Consider the following 22307-nt stretch of genomic DNA (forward strand, 5'->3'; position numbering starts at 1 on the left):
TTAAGAGCTTATTTTTGACCCAAAAATTCTCTGTCCTGTATCAACTGATTTTGTTTCATTAACAGTGCATTATAGCAGAAAATTCAGCTCTGTACGGTGTCTCACATAACTTTTGTTCTGGACTTCTTGCAGCACAGAATATGGTGATAATTCTTAAAAGCTCAGGTCTTAAAAAGTCAACTGTTAAAAGTGTGTAGGTGCCAGGTATCAGCTGAAATCCAACATTACCTCATAATAAAACATCTCCAGAAAAAAATGGCTTGGAAGTTATCATAAGAAAACCACTTAGTAAATTAAATACAGCCACATTTTTTAACATTTTTAACTAAGAAGACATGTGTCCTTATTTTATTTTACTTTGTTGTCCTGTGATGATTTCAATCTTTTTTCCACAACAGAAAAGGAGAAAAATAAATGCAAATTTTCAAAACAAAACAAAAAAAAAATTCCATCACAGGAAGAGTAATCTAAAATGAAAAGTGTTTGTCCCTTCATTAAAGCTTCGATACTTCAGCTTTTTGGGAATAAACTTGTGTTAAAAATGTAATATGTAGCTCTGTCATCATAAACATCATTGATGGTCCATTTCAAGAGCTTCTGACGCCCTCTTCTGATCATTACAGGAAATTGCAACAGCTCTGCAAGGCATAAGTTGCAGTGAGTGTAAAATTTATCCTCATGAATTTAAAGGAGCTTCATAAATGACTCATTTAGTTTGATTTATATTGAAGGCAGACATGCCCTCGTCTCTCTGAGGTTAGATTAAAGCCAGAGGATGTTCGCGTCCTTGCTCATTCATACCAACCTCTTATCCGGCGCTTTCCCCACTTATAGCTCAATGTATTTAACAGGTCTAACAGCCTGTTGGCTACTAGCTGAAGTCTTCTCAGTGCACTTTCTGCAAGCACAGAATGCTCTTACATCAGATGGAGGGAAAAAAGAGGATCTATTCTGAGTCTGTCATTATGCTTTTTAGAAGATCTATACAAGAGCAGAAAACATGAGTGGAGTGAAAGGAACTCTTAAGACTTGCTGTTGGAGTTGAAAGCAGAAAATTTTCTAACTGGACACAAGATGGACTGACTGTACTTTAAAGGGCAGTCCCTGTCTCGCCATCTGTAGAGCGCTCTCAGGGGGCTGTTTTTGACGCCAATATGCTGTTGTAGTCAGTACGAGTGTCATAAAATGCAACCCGTTTGGATGGCTTAAAGATATGATGCTGAGGATGTACAGGACATGAGAATGAAGAAAGGGGGTTTCGTATATAATAGGAAACATTTTATTACTAAAAAGTCATCTTATACTGAAGGTGCTCTTTCAGCAGCGTTTCCACAACTATTCTTTATTGAAATCACAAGATAATTTTTTTTGACCACTTAATGGAAAAAATAATAATCACACATGAAATGACACTAACTGCAGACTATGTACAACAATGGGAGAGGAGGGTCGAGGTGTGGCTTCATTAGGCCAGCATTGTCTGGTGTTTGAACACACAAGGCTCATACAAGAGGCACTTAAATGTGAGAGCCTTAAAGAGCCAGGACCGAGCCAGAGTGTGTGTGTGTGGGGGGGAATAGTAAATGTCCAGCAAAAGAAACCAACGACTACCTGTGCTGAACAAAAAAAAAACCTTGACATAATCTGCATCTATACCTTCAGTTCAGTCGTCGGAGCCTGATGAATTTGGGAAGTTGCTGCCACATGGGACACTGATGCACATACAGAGCATTTACAAAGGCCTGCACCACAGAAATCTAGCGCACAGAGTGCACATTCAAAAGCATGCATCGCCCCACAATGAGAATTGTGGTTTAAAAAGAAGGAGATGATGTTTTTAGACGTCTGTAACTACAACAAAACTGTCTGCTGCTCGAGATTGTTAATGCAATAGACATACAGTATTTACAGGAATTATATTTTTTTCTTTAAAACATCTGCCACTTCAATGCCAGTTAAATAAAAAAGTCTGTAACTGCATTGCTGAGTATGAGGGGAAGTTTACAATGATGTATCGCAAAATCAGTGTCTTTAAACTGGCTACCATCTCAATGATCTATTTACAATAAAACAGTTATGTCTCATAAACAAAATAAAGTTGAGGAAGAACGAAAAAAAATCCATGACATTCTGAATAGAAGTCTGTGGGTTGGCTGCAGAGTTCCTGTCAGAGCTGGTTTAGTGGTTGATTCAATGTCCGCTCTGGGAGTGTGTGGGGTTCAAGGTCTCAGATTTTCTCCTGGATAAAAGGGTGCTGCAGAGCCTGGTTGATGCTGATGCGTTTGGCTGGGTCCAGCATCAGAGTGCCATCCAGCAGGTCCTTCAGCTGCATCACCTTCTTCCTCTGGTCCTCGGGCAGGCGCTGGCCGCCGATCATGTCTGCCAGCAGGTCTTTGGTGGGGTTGATGGTGCTCATCACCGTCACCTTCTCCTGATGGGGCAGAGACGAGGCGGCTAGGTTAAATACAGCAAAATGCTGAAAAATTTTGAGATGTTTTCGGTCTTCTTTATTTAGAGAGGAGGACAGAGGATAGATTAAGAAACCGGGATGAGAGTGCGGGGAAGAGACTAAGACTGAATGATATGGGAAGATAATTGAACTGTGATTCCCCCCCCCAATATTGTGATTTGATACGCGATTATTCCTTAAGTTCCACATCTTATATATTTTCCAAAAACACAAGCAATAAATCATTTGATATTATAACCAACACAATATTAGATAAAACTAGGGCTGACTTTTTTTTTTAAGATTTATCTTTGGGCCTTTTCAAGCCTTTATTTGATAGAGCAAGGACAGTGGATAAACTTGGGAACAGGGAAGAGAGTGGGGAGAGACGTGCGGTAAAGGGGCGCAGGCTGGATTCAAACCCGGGCCGCCCGTTTACACAGGTAGCGCCGTAAAACCACTTGACCATCTGTTCTGCTTACAACTGAACATTTTTGAGGAAAATCTCGAATTGTGATGATTTGACTTGTACTGCAAATTGGAAATGAATTATTGTATTGAAGGGAATAATAATTTTATGTCATCTTCATATTTAATCAGAAAAACTGTACAAAAATTAAAAAAGTAGGATGTACATGATATGTAATGAATAACATCTCTGCTGCTGCTGCTGCAAAAAAAAGTTTTACGGCAGTATTTTGAGTCAAATTTCAGGTTAAAAAAATATTGACACTTCTGAGATATGAAAATTGCAGTAGGTCATATTGCAATTTTATCTCATTGCCCAGCCCTAAGAAGAGACGTGGGAGAGAGCCACAGGCCAGACTTGAACCTAGGCCGCTGGTGTACAAAGGCATGACCTAACCACTCGGCAATCTGTGCCCCATGCTGAGAGATTTTAAAAAATATTAAAGCCAATGGGAAATGTGTTCTGATTTGGGTGGGCCCACAAAGCCATACGTTTCTTGTATTTCCTTTAACATGAAACTTGCACATCAAGAACAGAAAAAAAAATCAATACATCTGTTTTGTAGTTAGATCAATTGTCCAACTTAGCTGCTTTTAAAAGCCTTAAAACCTTCTAGAAATAATCAATCTTGTCACTAATTGCCCTGTTTTTCTTGTAGGTCATAAAGATTTCTTAGTACTGATTCCAGTCTGTTCCAAAACCAGCTTAAAGCTCTTCACAGGAGCCTTAATCACATCAAGTACAAGTGAATACTCTAATGCTGGGGTGTCAAACTCAATCACAGCAGGTTCCGAAATCTGAATTTAGGTTTAACCTGAGGGCCTAACAGGGTCAAGATTTAACTGAAAACTGTCAACCGTGTTTTCACAGGTAATGAATTTTGGAGGGGATTAAACAGCCATGATAAATGATTACGATTTCTAAAAAAAAAAGTCAAAATGATTAAGTATCACAGCATCTATAAATCTGAGGTAAAACATCAACTTTATAAGTCCTAAAGGTCAAAATACAAAATTAAAAGTCAAAATAAGGTTTTTAAAAGGCAAATATATGAGATAGAGGAATAAAATCATTAGTGTAAAGGTCAAGATATGAGATAAAATACAAAATCAAGAGTTTAAAATGTCAAAATAGAAGATATGAGATTAAATTCTCAATGAGGAATTTAAAAAGTGAAAACATGGGATTAAAAGTCAAAGTTAGGAGTTTGAAAGGTCAAGATATGGTTTAAAATGAAAAATTGTGAACCTAAAAGGTCAAAATGATGAATTCAAAAGGTCAAAATATGAAATAAAAAGTCAAAATCTTAAGTTTCAGTCATATTCTTTGGATGGAAAATGAAAATATGAAATGAAAACGCACACTTTTTCCCTCATTCCTGACTTTTTATCAAATTATTTCTACTTTCTACTTTTTCAGATTTTTATAATTTAACAAGGCCTTTTTTAAATCTTCAAGGTTAAATTTACATTTTTATACTGGAGGAAATCTGCAGACCTCACAGCAGCAGGCCAGTTCTAATTGAGATATGATCTTGGGGGCCGGGTAAAAATCCACCATGGGCTGCATCTGGCCCCCAGGCCTCAAGTTTGACACCCGTGCTCTAATAGAAATGAAGAACACCTTACCCTTTCTGTCACTTTGTCCACTTCGATGTATAGGAAGTTTAAATTCTGATCAAAGTGCTGGTCTTTGAACAAGCCTTTGCGGATCATCTGAGGAAACAAAAGCACAACATTACATCACTCTACAACACTGCATGGACCCAGATTTACTCCACCCAGGAAGGAGAAACTGGAGCTGACGGAACTGAGATAGTCTGATGCAACCTCACCTTGTTGGGCATCTTGCCCTTGAGGTCCATTGCTAGTTTGATCATGTGGTTGTTGGAAGATCCGGGAAACAGGATTTTTCCGGTGTAAAGCTCATATAAAGTGCAACCAACGGACCACATGTCAATGCCATAGTCGTACGGCTTTCCTATGACTGAAGCACAGAGAAAGGATATTTATCAATCAATTTAAACATTAATATAGCCGACATGAATTATATCCTGACTAAATAGATTGAGTAACGGCTCTCTATAAAAGAGTAAGGTCAAATTCCCTCTGTGTCCGTTGTTCTTAGCTCTATGTTCACACTGATGGGACAGCGCTTTCTTCAGTGTGTGTTTCACTCAGATGCTCAAACAGGTTTCACTCATATTGAACCCCTCCCTATTCCACCGTTAGCTCTGCCACCAACTGGGGGAAGAGAGACGATCCTGCCCACTCAGGGACTCTGGGATACGTTATATAGAGGCAAAATTTTGGAGTTTGATCACCAGAGTACATTTCACAGAGAAACTATGCACTTCCCAAACCAAGATCTAACTGCTTTACGGAGTGAAAGGGTATTTTTGAAATTATTTTTACTTACTGATTTCTGGAGCTCTGTAGAATCTGCTCACCAGGTACGGTGTGATGTCGTTATCAGCAACATGGGAGGCAGAACCAAAATCACATAGCTTCAAAATGGTCTTGGACTCATTTACCTTTAAGAACAAAAATAAAGTATAAATAACACTGTGCAACTTTTATCATTATTGAGATTAAAAAGATTGTTTTTTTATATTGAGTGATGCAAGACAGAACATGGCAAGTGAGGGACAAAAAAATTGCAGTTCAAACAATACAAACAGTTGCGACAAGACAGAGACAAGCAGGAACTTATAATATTTTGATGTTTTAAATTTGAGGGTGTTGAAGGGTTATGTTTTGGTGTATGTGGTTGCATGTGTGTATAAATATGTGGGTGTGTGTGTGTATATTGGTGTGGTTGTGTGTGTGTGTGTGTGTGTGTGTGTGGGTGTGTGTGTGTGGGTGTGTGTGTGTGTGTACATTTATTTGTTTTGGGAGAACGTAACGGAATGGTGAGGGTATAGGATGTCGGTTTAAGCTGGGACTGAGTTTTATGACTACACTGAAGACAAGAAGAGAGAAAAAAACAGTATATATGGATGTAGGATATATATATAGGTAATGGAATAGTTTAAGTGGAGGAGATATAAATGAAAAAAAATGATAGTAATTGATAAATAATTGATAAATAATTATCAAAAAGGTTGTTTTTTACATACCAGGATATTGTCTGGCTTGATGTCAGCATGGAGAATGTTGCATCTTTTAAGCAGCTTGAGGGCCAAGAAGAGCTGCTGACTGTAGGAACGCACCGCCTTGATGTGGAGTCCGACATCTTTACCGTATTTCTTTAGCACTTCTCGTAAATTCATGCTGTGGAGAACAAAAACAAGTTCATTAATGGCGAGGCACATTTCTAAAATTATGAGGTTAGGCTACTTTATATGTACCAGTGGACTTATTTGTTTTACAGTAAGAAAGCTGGTTTTCTCTTAGACAGAAGAACAGGATAAGACAAGGTAAAAATGACAACAGTGCTCAAAACCTAAGGGGAAGTTATAGTCAAACCAGTTTAAATAAAACAAAGGAATAAAAATATACAAATATTTAAAAAAAAAACACAGCCCTTTTCAATTTTATTTACATTTTATCTACCCTTTTAATGGTTATTATTAAAAATCAGATAACAGAATTTTTAGATCCATAAATAGTTTATATATATATAACAGAATTCTGCTCCTACGTCATCAGTTCTGTACTACTGGTGAGATGAGATGTTGAGAAGTAAAAGGAGCAGAGTTTTCCAGTACCTGAGAGGCTCAAACACCAGGCAAAGATGCTGTTTGTGGTAGAAGTGTCTGAACAGACGAAGGCAGTGGAACTTATCATCAGGATCTGCGTCATTCAGCTTCTTGAGGAATTCTAACTCTTTTAATCCAGTCTTCTGCCTGTTAACCACAAAACCACCCATACTCTTATTAAATACTAATACAGTCAATCATTCAAAACATTATTTTAGAAATCCAGAAAGCTTTAAAAAGATCAGATTCATGAAAAAAATGCTTCTAGATAATGTAAAATGTTATGACTTACATGAGCTCATTGTTTCGGATGATCTTGACTGCCACCTCCTGGCCGGCCCTGGCAGTGTCCCTGGCTCTGATCACATTACTGAAAACTCCCTGACCAGTGTAGCCGTAAACATCATAACGTTTGTCCAGTGTCTCTCCTATGTTGACTCCTAATAAGAAGAAAATAAAAAAAACATGTCAAAGGTAGGGAAGATGTTTCTCCACATATGTCATTTATTACTTCTCCATGAGAACCAACCACTCCAAGAGAGACTGCATTTATAAAGCTGCAATAATACATTGTCATTAGAGATGCACTGACTGAAAATACGGTGCAATATCAGTGTCTTTTTTTCATCACTGCTTCTGGTGAAGATCTCCACTGTGCCGACATTTTCTCTCATGTTTGACTATATAAACAGATCAGATTCTCTCCAACAGGTCACTTCTTCTATGCCAGCATTAAAATGACTGGACACGACAGATAAATACGTCACATTTACCAATCGCTGTTTCATCAGGATACAATATTGATTCTTTAGACAACAAATATCAAAAAATCTGCACGATATGGTTTCGAGTCAATTCGGTTTCGATGCCTACAGTTGGTACCAAATGATATTTTGCACAAATTTCACACAGTTACACAAAAAAGCAGTTTGGATGATTTAATTCCTGAAAGATTTCTGTATTTAAAAAACAATATTTTTAACAAGACCCGTGTTTCACTATACTGCTATGTTTGCAATTTTGCAAATGTTGTTTTTAATTATATAAAATTTGGGCCCCTGATTACTTCTTAATTAGGAACATAATTCAGCAAATAGTCCAAGTAACGAACATTTTTATTTCCTCCGATATGAACGTTTTCCTTTTTCTTTTGTTTGTTTTCTATTTAAGGATTTTTCTTAACACATTTAAACAACTGTGAACTTGAATAGTTATTTCTGCTCTATTTCAGTCCTTCATACTTAACACAGGGGCCTATTAATGTGGCATATACTTCACTTGCAGCTTTGTAACATACTAGATTTTAATGAGATTAAATCTGTGGCATATGATATTAGAGATGAATTCACATTATTTTTGACTTACTGCAATTTCAATTTTGATTAAAAAGAGGCATTAGGACACTAATTATATTTCAATGGACAAACTTGTCGTGCCAGGAGGAGGTTTACAAAAGAAAGCAGCTGTCCTGCTTGAATCACTTCGAGGTTGGACAATTTTTTATTTTATTATAAATCTTGCGTGAGACATCTGACTTCAATCAGTGTATCAAAAGAGGAAACAGCTGCATTGCCTGTATTAGAGCCACAGCCACATTGAGAGGAGAGTGGTTTCTATCCATTGACAATCTCATAAGAAGAAAAGTTGGCAGAGTAAGGTGAGAGGCCCACTCGCTATAGTCACTACCCAAACAGGGAGAGGGAAGGATATCCTCTTCATCTCGGCTCCTAACTGCTAGCAAATGCTGCTATCGCTAGCTTGTTGAGGATGACCAGCTGGGCAGAAACTCTCAACAGGCACATGGGAGGAATTCAAAATAAAAGCAGAGCTTAAAGGTGGGGATGCATGATACTGGATTTTCGCAGATATCCGATATTTAAAGGTTCATTTTAGCTGATACCAATATCAATACTGATATTTAAATATGTCTTACATAACTAAACATTGTCCTCTGAACACAATTTAAGGTTTGAGGATGAAAAAAGAAACAAACTTTTTTTTCTTGAAAGTTTAAAGAATGAGGATGAATAAAGAAAAAGACCTCGCCTTACATAGGTCTGTTGGTCTAGCCTAAAACTCCACTAAATTATATGTATATATGGCCACATTTTACAGTTGATATATGCTGATATTCATGGCCAAAATATCAGATGTAAGTACCAGCAGAAATTTTTATATCTGTCGATACTTATATGTACATTTTTTAGCTAATATCTGCTGATACCGATATCAGGCTGATAATTTCATGCATCCCTACTTAAAGATGTTGGTGTAGATTGATGTTTTGACTTTCTATCAATCTGACTGGATAATTAATCAGGCAAGTAATGTATTGATACACATCAATGTACACCTTCAATATCTATATTGAACCAAAATGTAAAATTCTGTGACTCAAAAACATGTTGTTGACGAAGAGCAAAAGAGAAAGATACAGAGAGAGGGTGAAGTTAGCAGCCTTTGGCAGAGAACAGAGGAGCCGGCATGTTTGTTTTAGGGGTGCTAGTATTTAATGGTGATGGTTTTATTTGAAAGACAGCTCTAGTTTCTACTAATACAGGTCAGTTAACAAAGTTTAAGGAAGAGCACTTACGGTAGTAACCCTCAGCATCAGTCCAGTTGTCCCTGAGGTTGGGGTTCTCCTTGAAATCCTTTCCTACACCTGCTGCTCTCATCCTGGCACTCTGCAGAAACAATCCAGAAATGAGGTCAGAATATTCATAACAAAGAACAATGGTTAGAAGAAAGGCATATTAAAAAAAAATCTTACATCAAAGTCAGCAGCAAACATGTCATCAGACTCTGTAAACATGTCGGGGGCTGAAGGCTTCTTTGGGTTTGCTCCTGAAACAAACAAAAAAAAACAATAAAACAACAAAGGGTGAGCTTCTTTCCATCAAACATGTTGTAAAACAGAAAATCTTGTACTTGTGTTTGATTCACATACTCTGCAGAGATCAAAATATGCTGCAGGTGGCAGAGACACCCAGGCTTTGGATTACAAGCCAGCAACTGAATGAACACATGACAGAAAGAAAGAAAATTATAACGCCTGCATCACACAACTCTGTATTTCTCACACAAATTAAGCCCAAAAATGTAATCAGAGTTTTGTTTTGGCCAAATTTCTTTGATGGTGTAAGACACAACAGTGTGAAGTATGTTAAATGATCCCCACAGCTGGAAAGTCCAAACACCAATGCACATTTCTGATCATAAGTTTTAAATCTGAAGGCAGGGCAAAAGGCAACCCTCTGTACCTGCTTAAGTGTGCACAACTGAACTGACGGAAAAATTGCAGAACATGAAAAAGTAGCCATTTTGCTACCTGGGAAAATCAAAGAGAAATCTGAGAGGAGATCGTCCAAAAGAATGATTGCTACCCATGTTAGAGCTTTTATGTGTTCAGGTTGTGATATACTCCACGTTCAGAGGGAACTGCACTCTTCAGAGATGACAGGGAGAAGATGATTTCTACAACTACATTTCAAAGGTTTAAGTTCAGAGTGAGACTGGAGGAATGGGAGATTTCAATATTCTGCTGTTACCTGGGTCAAGATGACCCCATTCAGCCACAGATAATGCACATCTTGTGCTTGACCCATCTCTAGTGACAAAGATTTCAAGCCATCATGATGAGTGTACTTTTAAAGCAAGAGCTATGATGCTTCTGGATGGAGGAAATGCACTCAACAGTGATGGTTAAAGGATTCCTGTCAAACGAGAAAGCCCAATTTTTTAAAAGCATTACGACATAGTTTACGTGTGTGCCAACCTTACAATTCAACCAAGTTCTGTCTATAAATACTTTAAAGATAGACAATATAATCATGCATCCTTTATAGCCGAATTAATTGCCAGTAAACACTGATGGGTAACTGTGGAGCACACACCTGACTGTGGTTCATTCAGTTGGCCTTGTATGCCAACACACAAGAGGCTTTAAACTTAAACATTACCGTCTTTCTCCTGTGCGATGAGGTTGTGTTTGGCTTTGATGTTGGCCTCGAAGGTGTTGAGGTTTTCCCGTTCGTACTCCTTGACGTCCGCGGCTACTCGCTCCAGGATGTCATCAGGTGAGGGGGACCGACTGCGCGTGCTGCTCTGAGGGCTGTTGGGCTCTGACACCATGTTGGTGTCCTCATTTACTATCTTGTATTTCTGTATAATGACAATAAATGTTTTACTGTAAAATTACATCTAAAACCTGCTCATTCATTTTTATTTTATTATCAGGCTGACAACCTAATTTAGAAGAATTAAGTAGATTTTTATTGATAAATGAGGAAGTAAAACAGAGAGAAGGATACAGACCTGGACGATGGCCATGCGCTGCTGGCGGCGCTGTTCAATGAGAGCCTCTTCATCGACTTCTTCTCCATCAAAGTCCTCCAACCTGCAAACACAAACAAGTAAAGCTAAATGGACAGTTGTGGGAGAGACCAGGGACAGCTGCAGTTCTGACGCATAAAATACATTGTATAGATCATTAATATAAAAATTTTAAAAACCCAAGAAAGGTGGGTATGCACAAATCATGAAGCTGCAGAAAAAATTTAAAACACCTTGCTTTTTTCTTTTTGGCTAAATGATACTGTACACTTTGGATTTGTCTGATATCTATTGGTAATTTTAGACCAAAGGAATCAGGAACTTTTGGTTCCAAAAACTTCTTTTCAAGGAACCTGTTCCTGTGGCCCAATGCTGTTCCATATTTCCTGGAAAGGTTATGCAAAATCTGTAATCCATCACATATAATTACAATCTCATCAAATAGATGTGTAGCTTTTTAATTGTCAAGGTTATGATCATCCAAAGTTTTTCTGGCAAAAACATGTTTGATATTGTGCTTCATAATCTTTTCTCTTGGGTTTCTAATACAACTGGATCAATAATAAAAGACAAATCCAATCTCAGTCATCTCAACTACAGTCATAGAGCACAAAATAAACTTTCAGTTAAGTGTAAATGATCAATAACATCATTATTATCCCCTTGAAAATCCACACATAGGGAGGACACTGAATCATAACATGCTGATTTTCATTTTTGTCAAATCTAACAAGATATTAAAACTAAATAAGGAAAGTGTTAATTCGCATAGACGTCATCCCACATGTTTAACTAGTCTAACAACCATATCAACACCGCTAATAGATGTAAAAGAAGGGAAAATATCTTCTGATGCTCACACTTCTTCCTCTGAAGACTCCTGGTCTACTTTCATTCCCTCTGAAAGGCTGCCCTTGAACTTGTCCTCGTCTCTGCTGCGCCGCCTTCTCCTCTCACGATCTCTGGACATTGAGCGTCTGTACTGTCTGAGCCTCCCGTACCTGTCCCTCTCCCCAGACCTGCAAAGAACAGATGTTGAGTTAGGATGTTTTCTTACCTTATAAAAGTTTTAACAAGAAAAATTTTGCATAAAATGAAAGAAAAGTTCTTCATAGTCACTATGAAAGTCACCTCCTTGCACAGACAAAAAGACAGATACCTGTGTAAAATTAGAAAGCCCAAGTGTGTCTTTGATTGCGTAAGAGAAAAATTCTGTGCTGTGAGCGGAGACGAATGAAAGATGAGTAAAAAGAGCCATTACCTGTGTCCCAGTGGAGAGCGTCTGCGGGGGGAAGAGCGGGACCGTCGTCTTGGTGACGGAGACCTCCGTCTTAGAGGTGAGCGGCTCATCCTGCGGCGAGATGATGATCTGGGACTGGTCTCCCGGGATCTGTCTCTGCCCTGCCCTGCATCGGCCCGGGGACGCTTCCTGAACAAGGACATCAGGGCACCAATGAACAGATGAGAACATTTGACATCAACCAGTGAAAGCTTTCAATTACTGTAAACGTTATAATATTTAAAGAACTTTGATAGTTACCATTAACACTAATAACAATTTCTGTCAAAAAGACACTAAAGACCCTGTAAAGTGTCTACATATGCATTAAATTATGTTGGAATATGGATGCTGTAAACATGTGAAAACACTGAGATCCATATGTGACTGAATTCTGGATTTAGACCGTTAAAAAGTTTTTCACCTCTTTCCTGACTTGGTTTCATGTGGGCAGGGCAGATATGTGGGCTAGTGATGTCAGCAGCCCACAGTCAGGAATGACCCCGCCCCTCTAATGCTACAATATAAAATCACAGAGCAGTTCACCTCAAATTTACCAAATTTATCAGTCACAGTGGTCTATGGATCATTTAAAGCAGTGATACTCAACGTGTGGTTCTTTAGTGATTATTTGTGGCTCTTTTATGTCTTCACTTGAAATATTAGTCCTCCAGAAAACCTTAGAAAAGAGAAACTTTGACCTCAGGAGTTAATCACATTAATCAGTTTGTTTCCCAGACTTGTACAGAGGGTTTTAATTGTCAAACATAATTTTCCCATTTTTGCCCTTTTTCACCATTTTGTGCAACTTTTCACCCATTTAAGCTACCTTTTGCCATTGAATAGTACTTGTTTCCTCATTTTTGCAACTTCTTTTAGCCACTTTTATCCCATTATTGGCCTTTTTAACCATTTTTTTGCACATTTAAGCTACCTTTTGCCGTTAAATACTACTTGCTTCCTAGTATTTTGTCCTATACCGCCAATCTTGAATGCTTTTTGCCCACTTTAGTCAATTTTCTCTCATTTTTTGCCATTTTTTTGCCACTTTTGGACCATTTTTACCCCCTTTAACTTATTTTTATTGCTACTTCAAGCTGTTTAGCCACTTTCAACACTTGCAAGGGTATTTTTCAACAATTTGGCTCTTTTGTTGGGCAGGGTTGAGTAACACTGATTTAAAGTGTAATAACAGAGATTTGAGCCAGAAAACGGAGTTTGTCTCTGCGCTCTGATCATAAGGTTAACATAAGGTCAACATGTTAATAGTATGAGTGCTTTTCTCCATTTAGATTGTAGCATTTTTTTTTAATCTGAGAAGATGGCTTGAGCTCATTCAACAGACACGCCCACACCATTCTAGAGCAGATTTTACTTCCTCATTTTTCATGATTTTGAAGCTTCATTTTACAAACTTAAAAGATGTTTTGGTTGACTAAATTTGACCTGGGGTTCAGAACACAGTGATCTGTCATACAACAAACCTAAATACAGATTTATTTTCATTTTACAGTCTTTAAAGTCTTTTAATTTACAAAACAGTGATTGACTGTGAAATATTTTTTATTTGTACATCTTTCAGAATCTGGCAATTATCAAAATATTTAGCATTTTACTGAGAGCACTGTTCTTCAGGTTTTGATCTTGTGGGAGTTATGTTCACATATCTAGCAAGTTGTCAAATTTTCTTTTTGATATTTTAACATTAATTGCTTTGCAATACAATCTCTGTTATCATATTCGATAGTATTAGGAAGTGCTGAAGCTGAAACATTTTTAAGATCTTAAGTCATATTTTAAACCAAAAGCTGCAGCTCATAAAAGAGAGGGAGCGCTGTTTCAAACAGGGCACATAGAGTACATCTCAAATACTGCCACTGTATTAACCAATTTGGAGTAGATATAATTATGCCACAGCAGCTGTGTGCAAAGGGTGGTGGCAGAAAAACAGCAGAGACATGAGGAGAAGCAGCACGTCTAGTGCTTTACATTGTTCTAACATCCAGTTATCAATTACTTAACTAGAGCTGATCAAACCCTGTCTTAAAAAAGTACAGCTGGCCAAGAGTATGTAGCTGTGAGACTTGTTTTGATTATCCACATTTTGTATAACTGCATTTATGCAGGGTAGACAGTACATTTTACTTAATATACTCAAACTTTCTAACAAATCTTGTTCTTCAATGTCCGGGACATGAACCTAAAGTACAAAACTGTGCTTCAAGAGATCTGTATGCCTTTAGTTTTCTTCAGAATAGACACTGGATTTTGCCACAAAGTATACAAAGATTTCTTATCATTGTAACCTTGGGGATTTAGTTTGACTGTTGACCTGCTGACCTGACATTCAGTATAGCCCAGGAAACCTCAACCCATGCTACTAAATTGAAGCAATTGGAGAAAGTATCCAGATAATCTATGACTGTCAGCTGTAATCTGAATTCAAGCTATAGCCTAACAAAACATGTCATCAAATGTGCATGAACACATATAGAGTCTACTTAAGCTAGACAGTGTGCAGGAGTTTACCTGCATCTTTTGGAAAATAAGATTTTCAAAGCAGTCACTATTTGGTGCCTAGGAATTTTATTTTTTCTAGCTGTGGTATCAAAACAGGTATTAGTATTGTTTGATTTGGACTAGACTCAAACTGTCTAGATTTTTTTACTTTTATGGCTTCAAATAGCCTGATACCAACACTAGTTTGTATGCTGTTCACATTATACTAGTAACTTTCCTGCAAGTTGTAAATAAGAATTCCATTCACCAACCTCAGTGGTGAGTCCTGCCTGTCGACATCCCTCCTCCTGGCCTCTGGTGAGCGACTTCGGGCTCTCCTTTGAGGGGATCGTGTTCTGGATGGTGAGTGGCTCTGTTTGGATGTCCTATCTGAGGCAGTAGATGAGGGCTGGTGGGCATCTCTGTGGCGAGGGGAAGCACTGCGCTTCCTTGCAGGACTGTGAGGCACTCGCCGTAGAGGAGAGCGGTTCTCTTTCCCCGATGAGGCGTCCTTGGATGGGGATTTCGCTGGCCGTTTGTCCCGGTCGGCATCTGAGCGACCAGGCCGCTCTCGTCCAGGTGATCTGGACCTGCGACTCAATCTGTCCTGGTTTGGTCTGTCATCCCGCTGTGGAGAGGAACGTTTGTCAGTGCGGCTGCCTTTCTGTTCTCCTCTCCAGTTGGAGGGGGAGTTGGACTTCCTGCTTCTGTCCTTGGACCTGTCAGTGCTGTCTGAACGCTTCCTGTCTTTCGATCTGCTCCTGCCCCGGCCTCTGTCTTTTGCACTTGTGTCCTTGGTGCTTTTGGTCACCTTGTCCTGCTTGGACTCCTTCTGCCCTGACCTGTCTGCAGATTTACTCCTACTGCGCCGTTTCAGGTTGGACTTGCTGCCCTCTGTTGAGTCCCGTCTAGATTTCCCACTTTTCCCTCCTCTGGGAGAGATGGGTTTTCCTGAGCTGCCCCTTTGACGCTGCTCTCCGTTTCTCACTCGAGCCTCTCCATCCTCTTCAGATCCAGAGTTGTAACCCTGAAGGATCAAACCCATGCCTGACTGAACCTTGCCCTCCATTAACTGGCTGTCCAGCTCAGCTTTTATCATGGCCCTCTGTTTCTCCAAATCCTCCAGGAGAGCCCTGTCGTCCAGACTTGGATTTCCCGAGGAGGGAGAGGATTCCACTTTTCTGTGGCTGGAGGACCCAAAGAGGCCAGCTCCAGAGGGAGATGAGCCTTCTTTGCGTTTGTGTTTCCTGTGTTTGTGACGATGTTTTCGTTTGCGGTCCTTGTCCTCATCTGAGGCGTGTTTGTGTTTTTTGTGCTTACTGCGATGCTTGTGTTTTTTCCTCTTGTGTTTCCCACTGCTGCTACTGTGATGTTTGGACCCCTCTTCTGTCTTCTCACCATTAGTCACTGCCTCCTCCTAGGACAAGAGAGCAAATAAGGTTGATGCATTCAGCTTTAGTTTCATTTCATTATTTAAAATCTTTAAATGTATGTGAGAATCTTATGTGTCCTTTTCCTTTAAATACATGTGGCCGTAGAATAAAAGAACCAAATAATGTACTGAAATCTTACCGTACTGAGTTTCAAGGTCAATTATATCAAAAAATGATCACGATATCAAGGGTGAAACATTTACAAAATTCAGACATTAATTGTTCTTGATTATTTTTTATGTTAACACTAGGTATTTACAGGCAAAAAAGCAGGAAATAGATGTTTTTAAATTGTTAAACCAATTTAACTTCATTTTTGCATGATCTCCTGTTGTTTTTAGTCTACTGTTGTGTTAATACCCTGCTTGTGAGTACAGCTTGTGAAGAACCTATACTACAATCTATAGCTACTTTCACACTGCCTCTCTTGTCCGTGTCTGTTACGCCTTCATTCCGCAACGCTGTTCTGTATGAAAGCGACCGTTCCACAATGGGGGGTTGATCTCGGCCCACCTCTGATCCGGATCGAGAGGTAGTATCAGAGCCGCAACAGACTTTTTGCAACAAGTCTGAAAGGATGTCACGGCATTCCGCAACGGAGTGTGTGCTGCTGTCTCCATAAACAGGAGATTTAAAAACCAGCATGGTTTAATCGAGCGGCATTTTATCGGAGAAAACAACAGGGGGATAAAACAAAGAATAATGTGGATTAAGTGGAAAGACTGCGAGGTTAGAGAGCTGATCACACTCTGTACAGGAGAGGAGAGAGCAGAGTCTGAAAATTTGCATGATGTGTTCAAGCGAGCTCGGTACCCTGAAGTTTCCGACCTCCGACGTACATACTTGCGCTGTGACACTGCTTAAAGTCGGACCTCCAACTCAGAAACATGGAGGAAAAAAAGTCTATTGGATCTAATGGATCAAAATGAATGTTCATGTTATTTTCCCCGTATTTTATTTAGAAAATACAAAGTTTTGAACCAAGAAATCCAGAGTTTCGGGTTTCATTGAAAGCAGCAGCTCGGGCAGCGGCTGCCGTCTGATTACGGGATGCCGGGGTGTGTGTGTAATCTCGTGCGTGCACGGCTCCGTTACACCTTTGTGTGAATTGCTCGTTGCGGAACAGAGACGGGCATTCCTTTTTGCCTTTATTGCGGAATCTCTGTGTAAAAACGGCTCATGACTTCCACTGTCTCTTGTTATGAATTCATATGAAGGTTTACAAAATAAAGAAATTATCAGCATAAGTAATACAAACACATTTTAGACTGTTTACGACATTGTGCATTTAAACTTGGGTATAAAGCTCAGATCAGAATCATGGCATCATACCACTGAAGATATTTAGGCCTTGCTGTAGACAGTCCACCCCTACCTCTTCCTCCTCTTCTTCCTCAGACATGTCTCCACTGTCTTCATTTCCACTTCTTTCCTGGTTTTCCAGATCCTGCTTCCTGTTTTAAGAAAAAAAAAGAATTAAAAATTGTGCACAATAGCAAACACCAATGCTAAAATCACCCAATTTTAGGGAATATTTTGAAGAAAACTGTCACCAGTTCTGTGTCTATATTGTCAAGAGGATCATCTGTCAGTCACCAAATAAACACAAGAAGTGCAGTTAACTATGTCAAAGTTATACAAAACCAATAATTTCCTTTTATGAATAATGTGCTTTTATTCCACACATTTTACTTGTTAAATCATTAAATTTTTGGACACTTGTCTCAATTAATCATGTCTAAACCATCTACAGTTAATCTAAAATGCAGCAGGTGATTTGTTATCTAAAGCCAGCCTGCAATGTCACATCTCTCTTGTTCTTGCATCTCTCAATTGGTCTCCTGTTAAATCAAAATTATTTGAAGGCTCAAGCTAATCCCAAGCAGATCAATGCATAACCTCAGCCTGAATTGCATTTCCAAACTCTGCATCCCAAACTCTGCACCCACCCTGTGGAATCAGCTCTACTGCTCTACACATGTAAAACAAATTCTGCAGTGTTTCCCACATACAGATGATACATGGATGGGCCACCAAGATATATTAACAGCCTTCAAGTCTGCCAACCATCCATGCCATCTGAGGTGTCCACTTAAACATAAAAGCACTATTTTAGGAGCATCATCTTATGTCTAAACAAATGTATTTATGCTGTCATTTTATTTTTTTTCTGCAGCTGCTTGCTGCTGATACATCAGCAGTACGCTGTCTGATCACCATTAAGTTTTCATATACTCAGATCACTTACTATGATTATAGAAGATTAAGTGAAATATTTCAAAGGGCAGGTGATGTTATCTGAGCATCTTTTTACAATGTACTGTTGATGAATACTGTAAAACGAGGAGGAATACACAAAAATAATTTGACAAAATTAGGAGATTGGTGTAACCTTTTTGCCACCACCCAAACCAAAACAGAAAGATAAAATTCTGCACACAACTTGCAACTACTGTCAGCCATGTTAACAGACATCAACTTATGAAGTCTGCAAATAATATGGTAGAAACCGAGGTTTGCAACCAATGTGTCTGTGAGAGGGACATCACTGGGCAGAAGAAGTCATCTGTTAGACCAGGAAGGGCAACTCTGGTTACCAAAAAGGCCAATTCCAAAAGACCAACTTGTTACATACAATCTATCTAACTATTGTGATTACTAATAATTCAATGAAAGAAAATACATAGAGATTTTCATGATAATTTATCAAACCAGCATATATATTTTCAACTCAAGTGAATACAGAAGTTGATCATTTGATTAACTAAATGGAATTTCATCAATTTTAAGCCTCTTTTTCAGTGCATTGAAAATAGAAGTTCACTATAAATTTAATGTATTTTACTTGCATATCCATTTTTGGGGGGACATGCATTTAGCAATGCATACAAAAAGGTTTAACAGAAACAATTAGCCTAAATCTTCTCATTTCTCACAATCAACTTAACATATACAGGTAATCACAGATATTGATAGAGACGTTTTTCATGTTTTCCTGACTAATTTTATTTATCTTTTCATTTTTATCTTGCATTGATTCTTGCAATTGACTTGGAGGCCTTATTGAGTGAGATGGAAGGTCACGTGGCCACCGGGCCACCAGTTCCCCACCACTGTGTTAAAAAACAAAAAACAAAAACAAAAAAAAAACATATTTTGGTCTGTAGTAAAATATGAGAAATAATATTGGTGTTGTGAGAATCTCACACCAAAAGATGTAAAAAAAATATAGTAATGGTATTTGAAACTGTCTAAATTAGTGTTTCAATAAGGGATGCATGTTATTACCAGTATAAGATCAGTATCAGCTGATATCAGCTTAAAAACTGACATATCAGTATCAGCAGATATGAAAATTTCTGTTGATATTTACAACTGAAATTTTGGCTATGAAAATAAGTTAGTAGAGTTTTAGGCTGAACCAATACACCTATGTGAGCTGAAGCCTTCTTCTTTATTCATTATCATTCCTTACACTTTAAAGTGTTTTTAGGGACCATTTGCTTATCCTCAAACTTTGAACTGTGTGATTTAAGGACTGAAGTTGTATGTTGAAACAAAATCAATGTTGGCTAAGATTATATTGTAATGAAAATCCAGAACCGTGCATCCCTATTTTAAAAATTGGTCTAAGTATCACCCCTTGTTTTTTACACCAGTGTAAATCTTATTAAGAAAATGTGAAGGAGCATGCTCAGCATGTTTAATAAGTGGAAACAAGAAAGACAGCAATATCATATGCCTGGGGATTTAATATTTGTAGCCATGATTTTCAAAAATGCATCACTATCTTCTTATTCTACTCTTATCAAATCAAAGTTAAAAATGCTGGTATTGTGATATCCCTAATGTGAACACGCTAGCAATCACATGTGATCCCTAGTACATACAGTGCTTAACAAATTTATTAGACCACCCTAACCCTAACCAAAGTAAGCTTTATGCCACAGCTGCCCTAAATTAACAGCATTGGTAATTACCAAAATAATTTTTGATGCTTCTGCAATGGTTAATACACCAATACGTAAAAGCTCTTTAACACAAATGATATTTGTAATGCTAAAATATAATTATTTTTGTTATCCACGAATCTTTAAATTTACTGATTTACAAAAAAACCTGAAAAAATAGTAAAGCACATTAATATTTCTTGATTAATATGTCAAATTATAGTTATTTACTTGCATTCCTGAACAGAAAAATGAGCTTTAATGATTGAATGTTATGCTTGATTCATTTCTGACTTCCCAGAGAAGACCAGTGAGCCGGCTCAAATTTGGGTGAATTCAGTTTGAAATCCCTCATTCCTGTTCAAAATGGTAAAACGTGGAGAGCTCACTGAAAACGAAAGAGTCTGGATTAAAGCACTTCATGATGCTGGATGGCCTCTGAGACAAATATGACAGGTGGTCTAATAAATTTGTTCAGTACTGTACGTCATGTAAATGACATGTGTATGTGATCAAGTTTTACTTGTTTGTGTGCATGTGTTTGATGCTGTGACTATTGTGTACATTTCTGTTATTTGGGGGGGTCGTCTGCAAATTGCAAACTCTATACCTCTAAAGAACTTTGTTACCAAGCTTCATAAACGGGCTACATCAATAAAACAACATATTTGTCAGCCAATAACGTCAATCAACTCTCGTAGGTATTCTAATGTACACTGAGGGTTAAGGCTGGCACAGAAGGCTCCTCATTGTTGTCTCTCCTCAAACACAGTAACCATTGGCAACCGGGGCACCAGTGACACCATGAAAACCCTGAACTTTCTTTGTTGTGGTGACGAGTTATCTTGCTCCCCGGGAGTTCAGTACTTCAACTGATTCGTTTATAAACAATTAATTACATCTAAACCTGTTACTTGGACTATTTCCGTTTGAGCACGTTAAGCCATCCGCTAGAAACAAGACAGATCAGTACAAACACCAGCTGGCTAGCCCTGTGCTTGACATTAGGTGAACCGCGGTTATGTAACGTGCTCACTTTAGCGAGAAACTCAAGGAATAGTTAGCTAAAATGGAGGGAACGACAGATAAAAATCTCAGCGATAGAAATATGGTTCTGTGTTCGACTTTGTGGACTTACCTTGTGAGTCCTCACCCCGGGCAAAACCGCCAATTTGAGTTTAACACATTAGCGAGGATATGCTATCCGTTTAGCTCAGGGTTAGCTTGGAGCTATGATAACACGTTACAGAACATCCATAAGCTGTCAAATAACACAGTATGACTCCGCTGAGTCCCAAACATACATGTTACAGAAGACAATGCTTAACGCTACAGCTAGGGTTAAATTCCGTAACCCATACGCTCAGCTAAAGTTAACGCTACGTGTGTCAAAGAACACTAGCTTGAATGCTAACACGTAAGCCAGACGTTGACAAGTAATATAGCTAGCACGCGCAAGAGCGTGAAGTAGCTACTCTGCTAACGACCGAAATTTCACCAGTTCCCTATTATTTAAGATAACGAAGGTGATTTCGCCTTTCTGCGCTGAATGTTTTATATTGAATTAAATAACTTACACGTGTTCGTTGCCATTATTCATTCTTCTGGACGCGATGTCCATCTCAACGTCGGCCATTTTCCTCAGCCGAGGGGCCTCTTCTTCTTTGGTTGTTTTGACGACTCAAGTGCTCAGGTGTCAAAATATTATCATGCCATCTGTTGTCCTGGCGGCGTACAGCAACTGAGACTAGTGCACTGAGATTTGTCTGCGGTCCACCAGGGGGTATGCTTGTGTAAGTAAACGTTTGAATCTACTCAATAAAAACACACAACGCCTCAATCCCAAAAAAGTTGAGGCGCTGTGTATAATGTAAACAAAAAACAATGCTATGATTTTCAAATCTTACATGTTAAATCTTAATATCATTGTGAACATAAACAACATACGAGATGTTAAAACTGGGACATTTTACCATTTTATGATAGTCATTACCTCAGTTTGAATTGATGGTGCCAACACATCACAAAAAAGTGAGACAGGGCTACGTATACCACAGTGTAGCATCCCCTCTAATTTTTAACAAAAATCTGTAAAGGTCTGGGAAGTAAGGAGATCAGTTGCTGCAGATATGGGAGAGGAATGTTGTCCCATTCTTGTCTGATGTAGGATTGTAGCTGCTTTAAAGTCCTCGTAAC

The 22307-nt window shown here is 38.5% G+C and overlaps 1 protein-coding gene across 1 annotated transcript; it reads right to left on the reverse strand.

The window, feature by feature from the left end:
- Positions 1-1310: 1310 nt before the first annotated feature.
- prpf4bb (pre-mRNA processing factor 4Bb) lies at positions 1311-21782 on the reverse strand. The gene is made up of 16 exons (XM_041814216.1): positions 21689-21782; positions 17537-17615; positions 15001-16145; positions 12212-12379; positions 11811-11969; positions 10933-11014; positions 10578-10779; positions 9389-9462; positions 9212-9302; positions 6911-7058; positions 6628-6765; positions 6037-6190; positions 5337-5451; positions 4753-4904; positions 4547-4633; positions 1311-2431 (listed from the first exon to the last, which is right to left on the reverse strand). Exons 1-16 carry the CDS (start codon positions 21745-21747, stop codon positions 2228-2230), a joined length of 3057 nt encoding a protein of 1018 aa, XP_041670150.1. The 5' UTR covers positions 21748-21782; the 3' UTR covers positions 1311-2227.
- Between the last annotated feature and the right edge of the window lie 525 nt (positions 21783-22307).

The sequence above is a fragment of the Cheilinus undulatus genome, linkage group 19, assembly GCF_018320785.1.
Source record: "Cheilinus undulatus linkage group 19, ASM1832078v1, whole genome shotgun sequence".
In the NCBI taxonomy this organism is placed as follows: domain Eukaryota; kingdom Metazoa; phylum Chordata; class Actinopteri; order Labriformes; family Labridae; genus Cheilinus; species Cheilinus undulatus.